The sequence below is a fragment of the Brachyhypopomus gauderio genome, chromosome 4 (assembly GCF_052324685.1).
Source record: "Brachyhypopomus gauderio isolate BG-103 chromosome 4, BGAUD_0.2, whole genome shotgun sequence".
NCBI classification, from domain to species: domain Eukaryota; kingdom Metazoa; phylum Chordata; class Actinopteri; order Gymnotiformes; family Hypopomidae; genus Brachyhypopomus; species Brachyhypopomus gauderio.
The window spans coordinates 3712451-3724595 of NC_135214.1; the positions used below are offsets into that span (position 1 = coordinate 3712451).

At 47.4% G+C, this 12145-nt stretch overlaps 1 protein-coding gene across 15 annotated transcripts in view; it reads left to right on the forward strand.

Annotated features, from left to right (window-relative positions):
* usp9 (ubiquitin specific peptidase 9) overlaps positions 1–12145 on the forward strand; it is a 28690-nt gene that overhangs the window by 6288 nt on the left and 10257 nt on the right. For 9 of the 15 annotated variants that reach the window (XM_077001588.1, XM_077001590.1, XM_077001595.1 and 6 more), the window contains exons 6-33: positions 340–558; positions 657–772; positions 883–1134; positions 1239–1377; positions 1596–1748; positions 1935–2039; positions 2632–2838; positions 3038–3174; positions 3426–3458; positions 3919–4052; positions 4159–4249; positions 4518–4860; positions 5804–5899; positions 6043–6254; positions 6347–6587; positions 6751–6900; positions 7171–7285; positions 7413–7549; positions 7685–7963; positions 8818–8943; positions 9185–9322; positions 9594–9760; positions 9877–9985; positions 10127–10273; positions 10355–10501; positions 10700–10907; positions 11044–11264; positions 11891–12081. In XM_077001588.1, coding sequence (XP_076857703.1) covers positions 340–558; positions 657–772; positions 883–1134; positions 1239–1377; positions 1596–1748; positions 1935–2039; positions 2632–2838; positions 3038–3174; positions 3426–3458; positions 3919–4052; positions 4159–4249; positions 4518–4860; positions 5804–5899; positions 6043–6254; positions 6347–6587; positions 6751–6900; positions 7171–7285; positions 7413–7549; positions 7685–7963; positions 8818–8943; positions 9185–9322; positions 9594–9760; positions 9877–9985; positions 10127–10273; positions 10355–10501; positions 10700–10907; positions 11044–11264; positions 11891–12081 — 4613 coding nt within the window. The remainder of the gene's footprint in view (positions 1–339; positions 559–656; positions 773–882; positions 1135–1238; positions 1378–1595; positions 1749–1934; positions 2040–2631; positions 2839–3037; positions 3175–3425; positions 3459–3918; positions 4053–4158; positions 4250–4517; positions 4861–5803; positions 5900–6042; positions 6255–6346; positions 6588–6750; positions 6901–7170; positions 7286–7412; positions 7550–7684; positions 7964–8817; positions 8944–9184; positions 9323–9593; positions 9761–9876; positions 9986–10126; positions 10274–10354; positions 10502–10699; positions 10908–11043; positions 11265–11890; positions 12082–12145) is intronic. The other 6 variants (XM_077001594.1, XM_077001601.1, XM_077001602.1 and 3 more) reach the window with 3 other exon arrangements.

A 12145-nucleotide genomic window follows, 5' to 3' on the forward strand; every position in this document is an offset into this window, starting at 1 on the left:
GTATAATCAAGTTCTTCATTATCCAGCTGAACTGTGAAATCAGTGTTATTTTCAGTGCTCTAGTCATGTTTGTCTGTTTCATTAAAACACCATGGCACTGATCAAAGGCCCCTTTCAGTAAAACCGGGGAAGATGTGCCAACAGTGGGACATGGCTCTGACTCACCCTCTCTTAAGAGGCCGCCGCTTCTTTTAGCTGCGCACAATTGACCAAATTAATCCCAGCGTTGCACACGGCAGTGCTAGTCTCCGTCATTAGGAAGTCGTTATATCTACCGCAACGTTTCTTGAGTGCCGTCTCTCCGCTGACTTGGTTCTCGTGCGTTTCTGTTTCCCGCAGAGGTGCATAATCAATAACACCCATCGTCTGGTAGAGTTGTGTGTCACCAAGCTCTCTCAGGACTGGTTCCCTCTTCTCGAGCTCTTGGCCATGGCCACCAACCCCCACTGTAAGTTTCACATTTACAATGGTACCCGGCCCTCAGAGACAGTGCCTGCCGGGGTGCAGCTGGCCGACGACGAGCTGTTCGCACGTCCACCTGACCCCCGCTCTCCAAAGGTAAAATGTTGTTGTTATGTTTTACACAAAGCCTCACACCTCCCCACCTGAGTGGATTTGCGTTTTTCACCATTGGCTGCCTGTGTTGTTTTCCGCAGGGCTGGTTGGTGGATTTAATAAACAAGTTTGGCACATTAAACGGGTTTCAAATTCTGCACGATCGATTCATGAGTGGTGAAGCTCTGAACGTGCAGATCATCGCTGCACTCATAAAGTAAGGGAACCCGAGGCACTTTACCTGGTTGTGCCGGAGTACTTGCCACTTTTTCTGTGTGCTGATTCCTTTTTTTTCTGTCTTTTGTTTGTGTGTTTTTTTTCGAGCAGGCCTTTCGGGCAGTGCTACGAGTTTCTCACTTTGCACACGGTGAAGAAGTACTTCCTTCCTGTTATTGAAATGGTTCCCCAGTTTCTAGAAAATCTCACAGATGAGGAATTAAAAAAAGAAGCGAAGAATGAAGCCAAAAATGACGCTCTGTCTATGATAATCAAATCATTGAAGAACCTGGCCTCACGAGTCCCCGGCCAAGAGGAAACCGTGAAGAACATGGAGATTTTTAGGTTAAAAATGATTCTTAGGTGAGAGATTAACAAATGTCCTTCAGCTCATTCAGACTTTTCAAGCTTGCGCAGTAGGGATTGAAAATGTGCTAACTTTTTTTTGTTCCTTCCCCCTATCACAGGTTATTGCAAATTTCTTCTTTTAATGGCAAAATGAATGCACTAAATGAAGTAAATAAGGTGATATCAAGTGTCTCATACTATACACATCGTCATGGCAACCCCGAGGAGCCAGAGTGGCTTACAGCTGAGCGCATGGCGGTAAGTTGTGCTTCTAGCGTCGGTCATGCTCGGAGGTCACGACCTTTGAGTACTTTAGTTATAAAACTGAATGGTTTCAACACCGCCTTTGTGGTGCGCTTGTTTTTTGTCCGGGTCAGATGTTGGAAAACGAATAGCCCATCTTAACAGACGCGTTCGTTTTTGATTATAGTCTTTGTGTGGGCACATAAGTTGAACACGAGCGTTTTGTCCCGCAGGAATGGATTCAGCAGAACAATATTCTCTCCATCGTCCTGCGGGACAGCCTCCATCAGCCACAGTATGTGGAGAAGCTGGAGAAGATCCTGCGGTTCGTCATCAAGGAGAAAGCCCTCACACTTCAGGACCTGGACAACATCTGGGCCGCCCAGGTACACCCGAGCCTCCGCTGTCTCACTGCAATGAAATGGGGTTACGTAAACCCATTTACAGCTGGAAATGCTGTATTATCAAACAGTGATCGTACCATGTTGAAATGGCAAAAAAAATGGTGAGGTGATGCTTAGTAACTTCTCTTAAGTTGAGTTTATTTTGTTTTTTCCCTCTGTCATCTCCAGGCTGGAAAACATGAAGCTATTGTTAAGAACGTTCATGATCTCCTAGCGAAGTTGGCATGGGACTTCTCACCTGAACAGTTAGACCATCTCTTCGACTGTTTCAAAGTTAGTGTGTGTTTGTTTATTTTCCTGCAGTGTATGGAGATAATATGAACCAGTAGATAGCAGAGCCTGTGTATTTAAATGTAGTTATTAGGCATGTGATCTTGGTCAAAGACACAGCAACAATTTTGTACTCTGGAATGCTGACTGAAAGATGACAAAAGACAAAAAGGACCTGAAAATATTCACAACCTTGGAGAAATGTTTGATCTTTGCATAATCGATAAAAGGGTCACTTGGCTTGGGGGATCTATAAACGGTTTAGGGCCCCCATACTCAAATAGCGGCCTATAGGGCTATCTCTTTCTGGCCCTCGAGCTGTTTTGAAAAGGTTTTTTTTTAGGAATCTTTCTTTTCAATCGCGCACCGCAATCTCAAGACGATGCCGGGGATTGCCACCCCCTCCCCCCCCCCCCCGTAACCGGCTCCTTCAGTGATTGAAAAAATAAAATGTGGCCCGTCATCATTTCTATTTAAGTACCCCTGGTTTAGGGGGATCTATAAAAAACGGTGAAAACGACAACAGTGACAGTAAATCCGGTGAGTTCAACTGTAGTTTTGATTCTGACCCCAGTGGTTTCTGAATGGTCTGCAGGAAAGCTGGACCAATGCGAGTAAGAAGCAGCGTGAGAAGCTGCTGGAGTTGATCCGCAGGCTGGCCGAGGACGACAAGGACGGGGTGATGGCCCACAAGGTGCTCAATCTGCTGTGGAACCTGGCCCACAGTGATGATGTTCCTGTGGACATCATGGACCAGGCCCTCAGCGCCCATATCAAGATCCTGGACTACAGCTGCTCCCAGGTAGCGTCCACGCCGTCTTGGAGCATCTTCTGCCATCTTCTGCCATCTTCTGCATTGGAACATCTGTAACTGCACGGATATCTTTTTTTATTTTATTTTTTTACAAGAAGAATTGGCAGAAAATATTACAAAAAATAATAATTGACATGTATATATTGTTTTGTTAAATGTTCTTATTCTTTTTGTTTTTATTTTTTAGGATAGGGACACTCAGAAGATCCAGTGGATAGATCGTTTCATTGAAGAGTTGCGATCTAATGATAAGTGGGTAATTCCTGCACTAAAGCAAATTCGAGAGATCTGTAGTCTGTTTGGAGAGGCTCCTCAAAATCTCAGGTAAACATGCCGTGGTATTAACACGGCATCCATCCTTAATGGTAGTTAAATCCAAAGGTTCATTCAGGCATATGTGTTTTACTTGCTATGGGGCGTTCAGCTGTAGTTCAGTTGGAGTAATGCCCCTATTCTTGAACAGTTTGATAAACCATACAGTGGTCCTATGACACTTTCAAAGGTATTTAAATGTCAATAAATGTAAAGAAATGTAAAAGTAGCAAATACATCGTGCACATGCTGTTGTTTTTCAGAAAGAAAATACCTATTAACTTAAAGGGCTTAGGGTAAGTGTAAAGCTAATTTGGGATATAATATTTGATTATAAACTTTGCTGAACTATTTACTGAGATTCGCTGTAAATCTGTGATCCAGTTTTTCAGATTGTAACTAATCATAAACTAAACCTAAATCGGCTGAACTTCGCCCCAGTCTTAAACTAAACCTAATCTGGGTCTGAAAAACTGGTCCAATAAATGACAACAGCTTCAGAATCAGCTTCAGCATAGCTCTGTTTGGGCTCCTAATCAAATTATCACCTGCTGGTCATGATAGGTAGTGTGTGGGTTCAGTGTGAGACACTCATGTACTGCGCTTGCTCACGCCTCAAGGGTTGGTCTCTTCCTCCAGCTTCATGTGGGGAAATACAGATTCCTGATTCAAACTTGCCTTGGAGTGGGAGGGGCATGACCAAAGAGCGACCAATAGTCTTGCAGCGCTCACCGTTTTCTCCTCCTTTGATTACAGTCAAACCCAGAGGAGTCCACATGTTTTTTATCGGCATGACCTTATAAACCAGCTACAGCACAATCATGCACTGGTCACGCTGGTGGCCGAGAACCTGTCGGCGTACATGGAGAACATGAGGCAGTTCTCGAAAGGTTGGTTGACTCCGTCGATTAAAAGCTTCATAGGTTACGAAGTGACGGTTCGCACGTTTGTGGTATTCGTGTTATTTCACGGTGTCTGTGCTTCTCTGGGTTTTAGCAGAGCACACGGACTTCGACCCTCAGACGGTCAGGCCCGGAAGTCGATACAGTCACGTGCAGGAAGTCCAGGAACGTCTCAACTTTTTGAGGTATGAAGCTGAAAAGAATTTTCTTTCTATCATTTTTAATTCCTAAACATGCATGCATAGATTTCAAGGCGCATGTTTGTTGGGTCATTATTTTCGTTTCATTCATGTGTATTTTTTTTTGACATAGCTAATGCATGTTGCTGTATATATGAACCTCTAGGAACTCTTGGTCCAGTGCTTTTAAAACCAGAGTGTCCAGAACCATTCCAGTGTCTGCTAGGCTTAAGAACGGTTGTTCACTGGTTTCTGCTTTGGGTTCTGCCGCCAGGTTCCTGCTGAAGGACGGGCAGCTGTGGCTCTGTGCTCCTCAGGCCAAGCAGATCTGGAAGTGTCTGGCAGAGAACGCCGTGTTCCTGTGCGACCGCGAGGCCTGCTTCAAATGGTACTCCAAGCTCATGGGGGACGAGCCGGACCTCGACCCCGACATCAACAAGGACTTCTTCGAGAACAACGTCCTGCAGCTGGACCCGTCGCTGCTGACTGAGAACGGGATGAAGTGTTTCGAGCGCTTCTTCAAGGCGGTCAACTGCAGGGAGGGGAAGCTGGTGGCCAAGCGTCGGGTCTACATGATGGACGACCTGGAGCTGATTGGTCTGGACTACCTGTGGAGGGTGGGTCCTGAGCACAGAGCGGAGGCGTCTGGCCACTCACAGAGTAGCGTGTGCTCTACGGGCCAGCTTTTACAACCAATCGAATGTTCACGTTTAGGGAAGAGTTTTGGAACAGTTTTTGAGGAGCTTTCAGGCCCATTGTAGGAGTTGCTTGTTCTCAGGGTCTGAGCGGAGTCGTGCATGTTGTTGGAGATTCGACATTTGATGAGATTAATTTCGATGTAGCACTGCTTCAGACCAGTGGAGCGCTGCAGCTCCAGTGACTATAGTGGTGACCAGATTGCGTTAAATCATTGTCACGAGAAGCTCTGAATTCCAGTACACGTGTGAGGCTGTGCATTGGTCCTGTCGGTCCTGTAACAAGGAGTCATCACTTTTGTTACCTTAGCAACCGAATGGCAATCTACGTCCATATAAGCGCAACCCGTATATAGTGTCCAAAGAAGGTCCACGACCCAGTTAGCTAATGGTCTCTTTGTTAGAGAAAAATTTAAAGGTTTATAGCAATTGTTCCTGGATTTAAGTTGAGAACAGCAAGAACCTGTACATCATAACTAATTAGCCGTTTTTGTGTCTTAGCACCTTTTGCCTTCAAGTTGTCTTAAATTTCCGTTCTCGTTATAACATTACGTTGGAATAAGGCTGTGTGTGTGTGTGTGTGTGTGTGTGTGTGTGTGTGTGTGTGTGTGTGTGTGTGTGTGTGTGTGTTAGACTGCTTCAGTCTGGCTGAGCTCAGTTCTTGGAACAGTCTGCTACTTCTGAAGAGTATTCAGCTGTCTGTACATGTCTGTCTGTCATAGGTGGTGTGTCTGAGGTTTACTGTTGTTTATGGAGCTGGTAGCACGCTCCGGGCTGTGTCTTCACGCCCCTAAGGCTGGGTTAATGGGGATGCTCAGAGCTGGCTGAGAGAGCCCATAATAACCGTCAGCATTGTTTTTCTTAGGTTGTGATCCAAGGAAGTGATGACATTGCTAGCCGAGCTATCGATCTGCTTAAGGAGATTTACACAAACCTTGGACCAAAATTACAAGCCAATCAGGTAAAGTCTTTCTCCACCAATAAGGGGTTTCATTACATGAAATTGTGTAGAAGTCTGATAATGCAAATAAATGAGAGCAAGAATCTAGTTCCCAGCATACTGAAGCCCCCAGCATACTAAACATGGCTAATATTGGATTGCAGGTGGAGATCCATGAGGATTTTATTCAGTCATGCTTTGACCGACTGAAGGCCTCCTACGACACGCTGTGTGTGCTGGACGGGGACAAAGACAGCATTAATTGTGCCAGGCAGGAGGCCATCCGCATGGTGCGGGTGCTGACCGTGCTCAGGGAGTACATCACCGAGTGTGACAGCGAATACCACGAGGAGAGGACCATCCTGCCCATGTCCAGGTCTGGCCCCTCACGCCTCCGTCAGCACAGACGTCTTGGGAAGTGGTGCCCGGCCCGTGCCAGCGTCTTCACCGCTGTTCTCTTTCCTGCAGAGCGTTTCGGGGCAAACACATCACGCTGATCGTGCGTTTCCCCAACCAAGGACGGCAGGTGGACGACCTGGACATCTGGTCGCACACCAACGACACGATCGGCTCCGTGCGGCGCTGCATTCTCAATCGGATAAAAGCCAACAGCGCGCACACGAAGATTGAGCTCTTCATCGGCGGCGACATCATAGACCCCGCCGACGACAGGAAGCTGATTGGGCAGCTTAATCTCAAAGACAAAACGGTAAGGAGCGCCCCCAACACGCTCGACGCCGTCCTGGTTTTCTAGTTATTGGAGTTGGCGCTGTATATGAACACAACTCTGAAATGTCCAAAAGTTAACGAGCAGCACAATCGTCCTCTTGTTCCTTTCCTTCTTTACACGACATCTTTCGTTTCTTCTTCAGCTCATTACAGCCAAGCTCACCCAGGTCAGCGCCAACATGCCTTCAAGCCCAGACAGCTCCTCAGACTCCTCCACGGGCTCGCCAGGCAACCATGGTAACCACTATAGCGACGGGCCAAACCCTGAAGTGGAAAGCTGTCTTCCTGGAGTGGTGAGCAACATGGCTCTCTCTCTCTCTCTCTCTCTCTCTCTCTCTCTCTCTCTCTCTCTCTCTCTCTCTCTCTCTCTCTCTCTCTCTGTCAGGCAATATGCTTTTGGCACCAATGGCATCAACACAGTTGCATCTCGTTCGCTTTTTAAATCCACGATGGTTTTGGAAACGGTCTCGGAACAGCCGTTTTGGCCTAGAAGCGAGACGTAAGGTCGGAGGTTCACGTTTGTGTTGTTGTTCCTCGTCGTCGTTCTCGTCCGTGTTTTGCAGATCATGTCGCTGCATTTGCGCTACAGCTCCTTCTTGTGGCAAGTAGCAGATCTGGGCTGCAACCTCAACATGCCCCTCCTGCGAGACGGCGCCCGGGTGCTTATGAAGCTCATGCCTCCAGGTGCACCATTCCCTCCTGCACGCACGCTCCAACCGCACGCACGCTCCAACCGCACGCACGTTCCAACCGCTCGCCGCACCCCCTTTGCCTTCTCCGTTCACCCCGTCATCCTGTCGTTGACCTCCAGATAACACTACGGTGGAAAACCTGCGAGCCATCTGCCTGGATCACGCCAAACTGGGAGAAACCAGCCTCAGCCCCACCCTGGACTCCCGGTTCTTCGGCCCGTCGCCTTCTCAAGTCCTGTACTTAATAGAGGTGTGTCTGGTGTGGCTTCGCCGAAGGTCCTCAGACGTGAAGGACGACTAGAATGTTCTGCGTAACTGGGTCAAGGGGGTCATGGGAAATACCGTTTTATAAATAAATGCGGTTCTGTCTGTGTGCTGGTGGCAGGTGGTCTATGCCTTGCTGATGCCAGCTAGCGGTACGCTAGGAGAGGACGCCAGTGACTTCCAGTACAACTTCCTGAAGAGCGGCGGTCTGCCGCTGGTGCTGAGCATGCTCACCCGAAATAACTTCCTCCCGAACGCCGACATGGAGACGCGGCGGGGGGCCTATCTGAACGCGCTAAAAATAGCCAAGCTCCTCCTCACCGCTGTGGGCTTCGGACACGTGAAGGCCGTCGCAGAAGCCTGCCAGCCGGCGGCAGAGGGCACCATCCCCGTGTCACCTGTAAGTGCCTTCCCTCCCACCCAACCCAGCTGAGTGGACACGGTAGAGTGTTCTGTATTTTCCCTTTAGCGTTATATATTAAACACCTGGCTTAATTAAAAAAAGTTCTTCTTCTCATGATCATGTACCCCGAAGGAAGCACATGAGGGTGGTGTGTAGTGAAGGCCGGCAGCAGGCCGTATCGGGTGTAGTGCTGGGGAGCTGTCGGCCAACGTGACCTTTCCTCGGGCTTCGCCCCAGGACATTGGCAACATCCTGACGGTCTTTACCCAGCAAATGTCATTGGTATACGGTGTCTCGACAGGAAATGTGCTTAGACTACAGACAGACACTCTTACTTCTTAAAAATTCACTCTTCGGTTCTAAGCAGCACGTGATTGGAGAAAAGACCAAACACAAATTCGTTTCTGAGTCGCGTGTTCTCATGGGGAAGCCATTCTGTACGATGGTGCAAATGTGCATTTTTAAATGTGTGGTGCGTGTTCAGAGTTAACTATTTGTGATTTAACCTCTGTATCATGTACATAGCCAAGAAAAGTACATTGTGTTAGTTTCAGCAAAAATGTAGTCACTTCTCAGAGTTTTTGAGCCATATTTGGAACTGCCAACCTTTTATTTTTTTTTTATTTTTTTTATTTTTTTTTTTTTTTTTTTTTATAAAGTCTTTAAATCTCCGTCAGATTGGCCTCTCATGAAAGAGATGAAAGCTCCATCTTTCCAGTCACTTCAAAACCCATTAACCTAATGGCGTGGAGACTCTGACTGCACATTCATGCACATTTTCTTTCCCCCTCTCTCTCACACACACACACACACACACACACACACACACACACACACACACACACACACAGATAAACCAGGCTACTCATGACCAGGCGCTGGTGCTCCAGAGTGCTCTGCAGAACATCCCCAACCCCACTGCTGAGTGCATGCTTCGCAATGTGGCCATCCGCCTGGCCCAGCAGATCTCTGACGAGGTACGTCTCCACGCTGCTCTCCTTGGTACTGTGGTACACGTAAGGCCGTATGAGTATACTGAAACAAAAATTCTGAAAACATTTGGAGTCAGCAGACAAAAAAATACATTATAAAAAGGGATGGGTTTTGTTTGTCATTTATGCAGTGGAACAGTGTCATTAGCATCTGCTGTTCAGATGCAGGCATTTGCTATATTACATTTGTGTGTTTATAATTATAAATATCCTGTTTCTCTCTCAGAACTTTTTCCAGGCGTCCAAGTACATCCCAGACATCTGTGTCATCAGAGCCGTGCAGAAGATCGTCTGGGCCTCTGGCTGTGGCACCATCCAGCTCGTCTTTAGCTCCAACGACGAGATCAGCAAGATCTATGAGAAGGTAGCACAGCTGTGCACTTGGAGCAGAATGACGGATGGTGTACAGTTTTATGGTCACATGGGCTTTGTGAAGAAATTTCTAGTGTTTTCTAGAGGGATTTTCTAGAAAACGCATACAGAATGTGATAATCTGTCATGTTCTTGTTAAACATTTACACTATTTTATGAAATTATATGGATTAAATATACAGTATATTTCAACGTGTGCTGTGAATGAATATTATAACTGTGTGTGTGTGTGTGTTCACTCTTCACTGTGGGGTTTTCCTCAGACTAACGCAGGGAACGAGGCGGATGCGGAGGACGAGCAGGTGTGCTGCGAGGCCCTGGAGGTCATGACCCTGTGTTTTGCCCTCACCCCCACTGCACTAGACGCACTTAGCAAGGAGAAGGCCTGGCAGACCTTCATCATCGACCTGCTCCTGCACTGCCAGAGCAAGTGAGTGTCATGTGATCGGTCAGCCCCGCCCACCCGCCACCGGGCCCTTGAAGGATGCTCGGCGTGGCAACTGCTGCCACGGGAACGTTTCTTTAAGTCGCTCTTTTTACTCCCAGGTCCGTTCGTCAGATGGCCCAAGAGCAGTTCTTTCTCATGGCCACTAGGTGTTGTATGGGACACAGGCCTCTTCTGTTCTTCATCACCCTCCTCTTCACAGTTTTAGGTGTAAGTTAAGCATCTTTTTTGTGTGTGTGTGTGTGTGTGTGTGTGTGTGTGTATGCTTGTTTTGTTTAATCGGAGAAATGGCTTATCGATGCTTGGAAGGCGTGGTTGTTGCTGATGAGATGTTATCCGTGTTTGTTCCAGAGCACTGCTAAAGAGCGTGCCAAGCACGCAGGGCATTACTTCACCCTCCTGAGGCACCTGCTGAACTACGCGTATAACAGCAACATCAACCTCCCCAACGCAGAAGTTCTTCTCAACAATGAGATTGATTGGTTGAAGAGAGTTAAGGTGCCGTGACCTTCAGCTGTTTCCATGCAGTTTTTGCCTCACGCTGGGCTTGTTTTATAATGCACGGTGTGTCCCCCGCAGGACGAGGTGAAGAGAACTGGGGAGACTGGTGTGGAAGAGACCATTTTAGAAGGCCACGTTGGCGTCACAAAGGAGCTGCTGGCTTTCCAGACCCCAGAAAAGAAGTACTACATAGGCTGTGAAAAGGGAGGAGCCAATCTCATCAAAGTAAGCTGTAAAGCTCATCTACATGTAGCTCTGATAGGTCTACATTCTCAGGCTGTGCTCCTGAATCTGCCATTTTTAATTCTGTAGGGTGGGTGTGATACGAGGGTTTGTCGTCGTGCCCCCCCCCACCTCCCTTTCTGCTCACCCCTTTCCCATCACTGCTTGGTCTCCACCACGTTCTTTCTCCTCTCCTTGCAGGAGCTAATAGACGACTTCCTCTTCCCGGCCTCTAACGTGTACCTGCAGTATGTGAAGAGTGGAGATTTTCCTCCCGAGCAGGCCATCCCCGTCTGCAGCAGCCCCGCCACCATCACCGCCGGCTTCGAGCTCCTAGTTGCACTTGCTGTCGGATGTGTGCGCAATCTCAAACAGATTGTTGACACGCTAACTGACATGTACTACTCGGGTAGAGATATTTATCTTTTTTATTTACTTAAGAATTTTCTCCTCATAATTGTAGATTATTGAAGATGCAATGTTTTGTTACAAAAATGTAGAATTAATCCCTCCCTTTAACTCCCTTTAATTCCCTTTCTTTTCAGGTTGTGAGGCACTTACAGAATGGGAGTATTTACCACCGGTTGGCCCGAGACCCAATAAGGGCTTCGTGGGTCTGAAGAATGCAGGTGCCACTTGCTACATGAACTCTGTGATCCAGCAGCTGTACATGATCCCGCCCATCAGAAACGGCATCCTAGCCATCGAGGGTACGGGCAACGACGTGGACGACGACATGTCTGGAGATGAGAAACAAGATAATGAGGTACTGGCTTAACTTCTCCGTGTCTTGTATCGGACGCCGTCGGTTAAATTTGTAGTCGTGTCTGGTGGTTATTTTGGGAGCTTTTGATACGTTCCGACCTGTTAGAAATGCACTCGGCTGAACGTGTTTCTTGACCGCTTGTATCAGGTCTGTCTAATTGCTAATGGAAAACCCTGTGCTGGTTTGCATGCATGTGAAAGTCCTCTCTGGCAAATGGACAAATAAAGCACTCCAAAGATCCGCTTTGTTAGATCTCCATCTTTGATTTATTTCAGATTGAATGTAGGTGAGACTATTGGCTCTTGTGAACTCTTGGTATCTGTTTAAAACAAACGCGTTCCTGTAGCACAGACTGTTGATATTCACTTAACTTCACTCCCTTTATTTTCTAAAAAACAACCTCCTTCACTACAGGTTAAAATGAAACTGTTGCCCAATGATGATGATGATCATCCTTTCTCAGTGTCATGTGACTGACAAAGTAGCCATCTCTAGAACGTGGTGCCACGTTGGCGCCGTCTGGAGCTGAGGGCACATGTGCTGGACCTGTTTAAAAAACACGGGTTTGTGTTCCACTGCTTGTTTTTCCCCCGTGATTTATTATGCATGCACTGTTGTTTTCGCAGAGCAATGTTGATCCACGGGACGAGGTCTTCAGCTATCACCATCAGTTTGATGACAAGCCCTCGCTCAATAAGTCCGAAGACAGGAAGGAGTACAACATCGGCGTTCTGCGCCACCTGCAGGTGATCTTTGGCCATCTCGCGTCTTCCAGACTGCAGTACTATGTTCCCAGGGGCTTCTGGAAACAGTTCAGGTTAATGTTCTTCTCTTTTTGTTGATTGTTATTGCGCCGGTTGTACCTGGACGCTTCAAATATC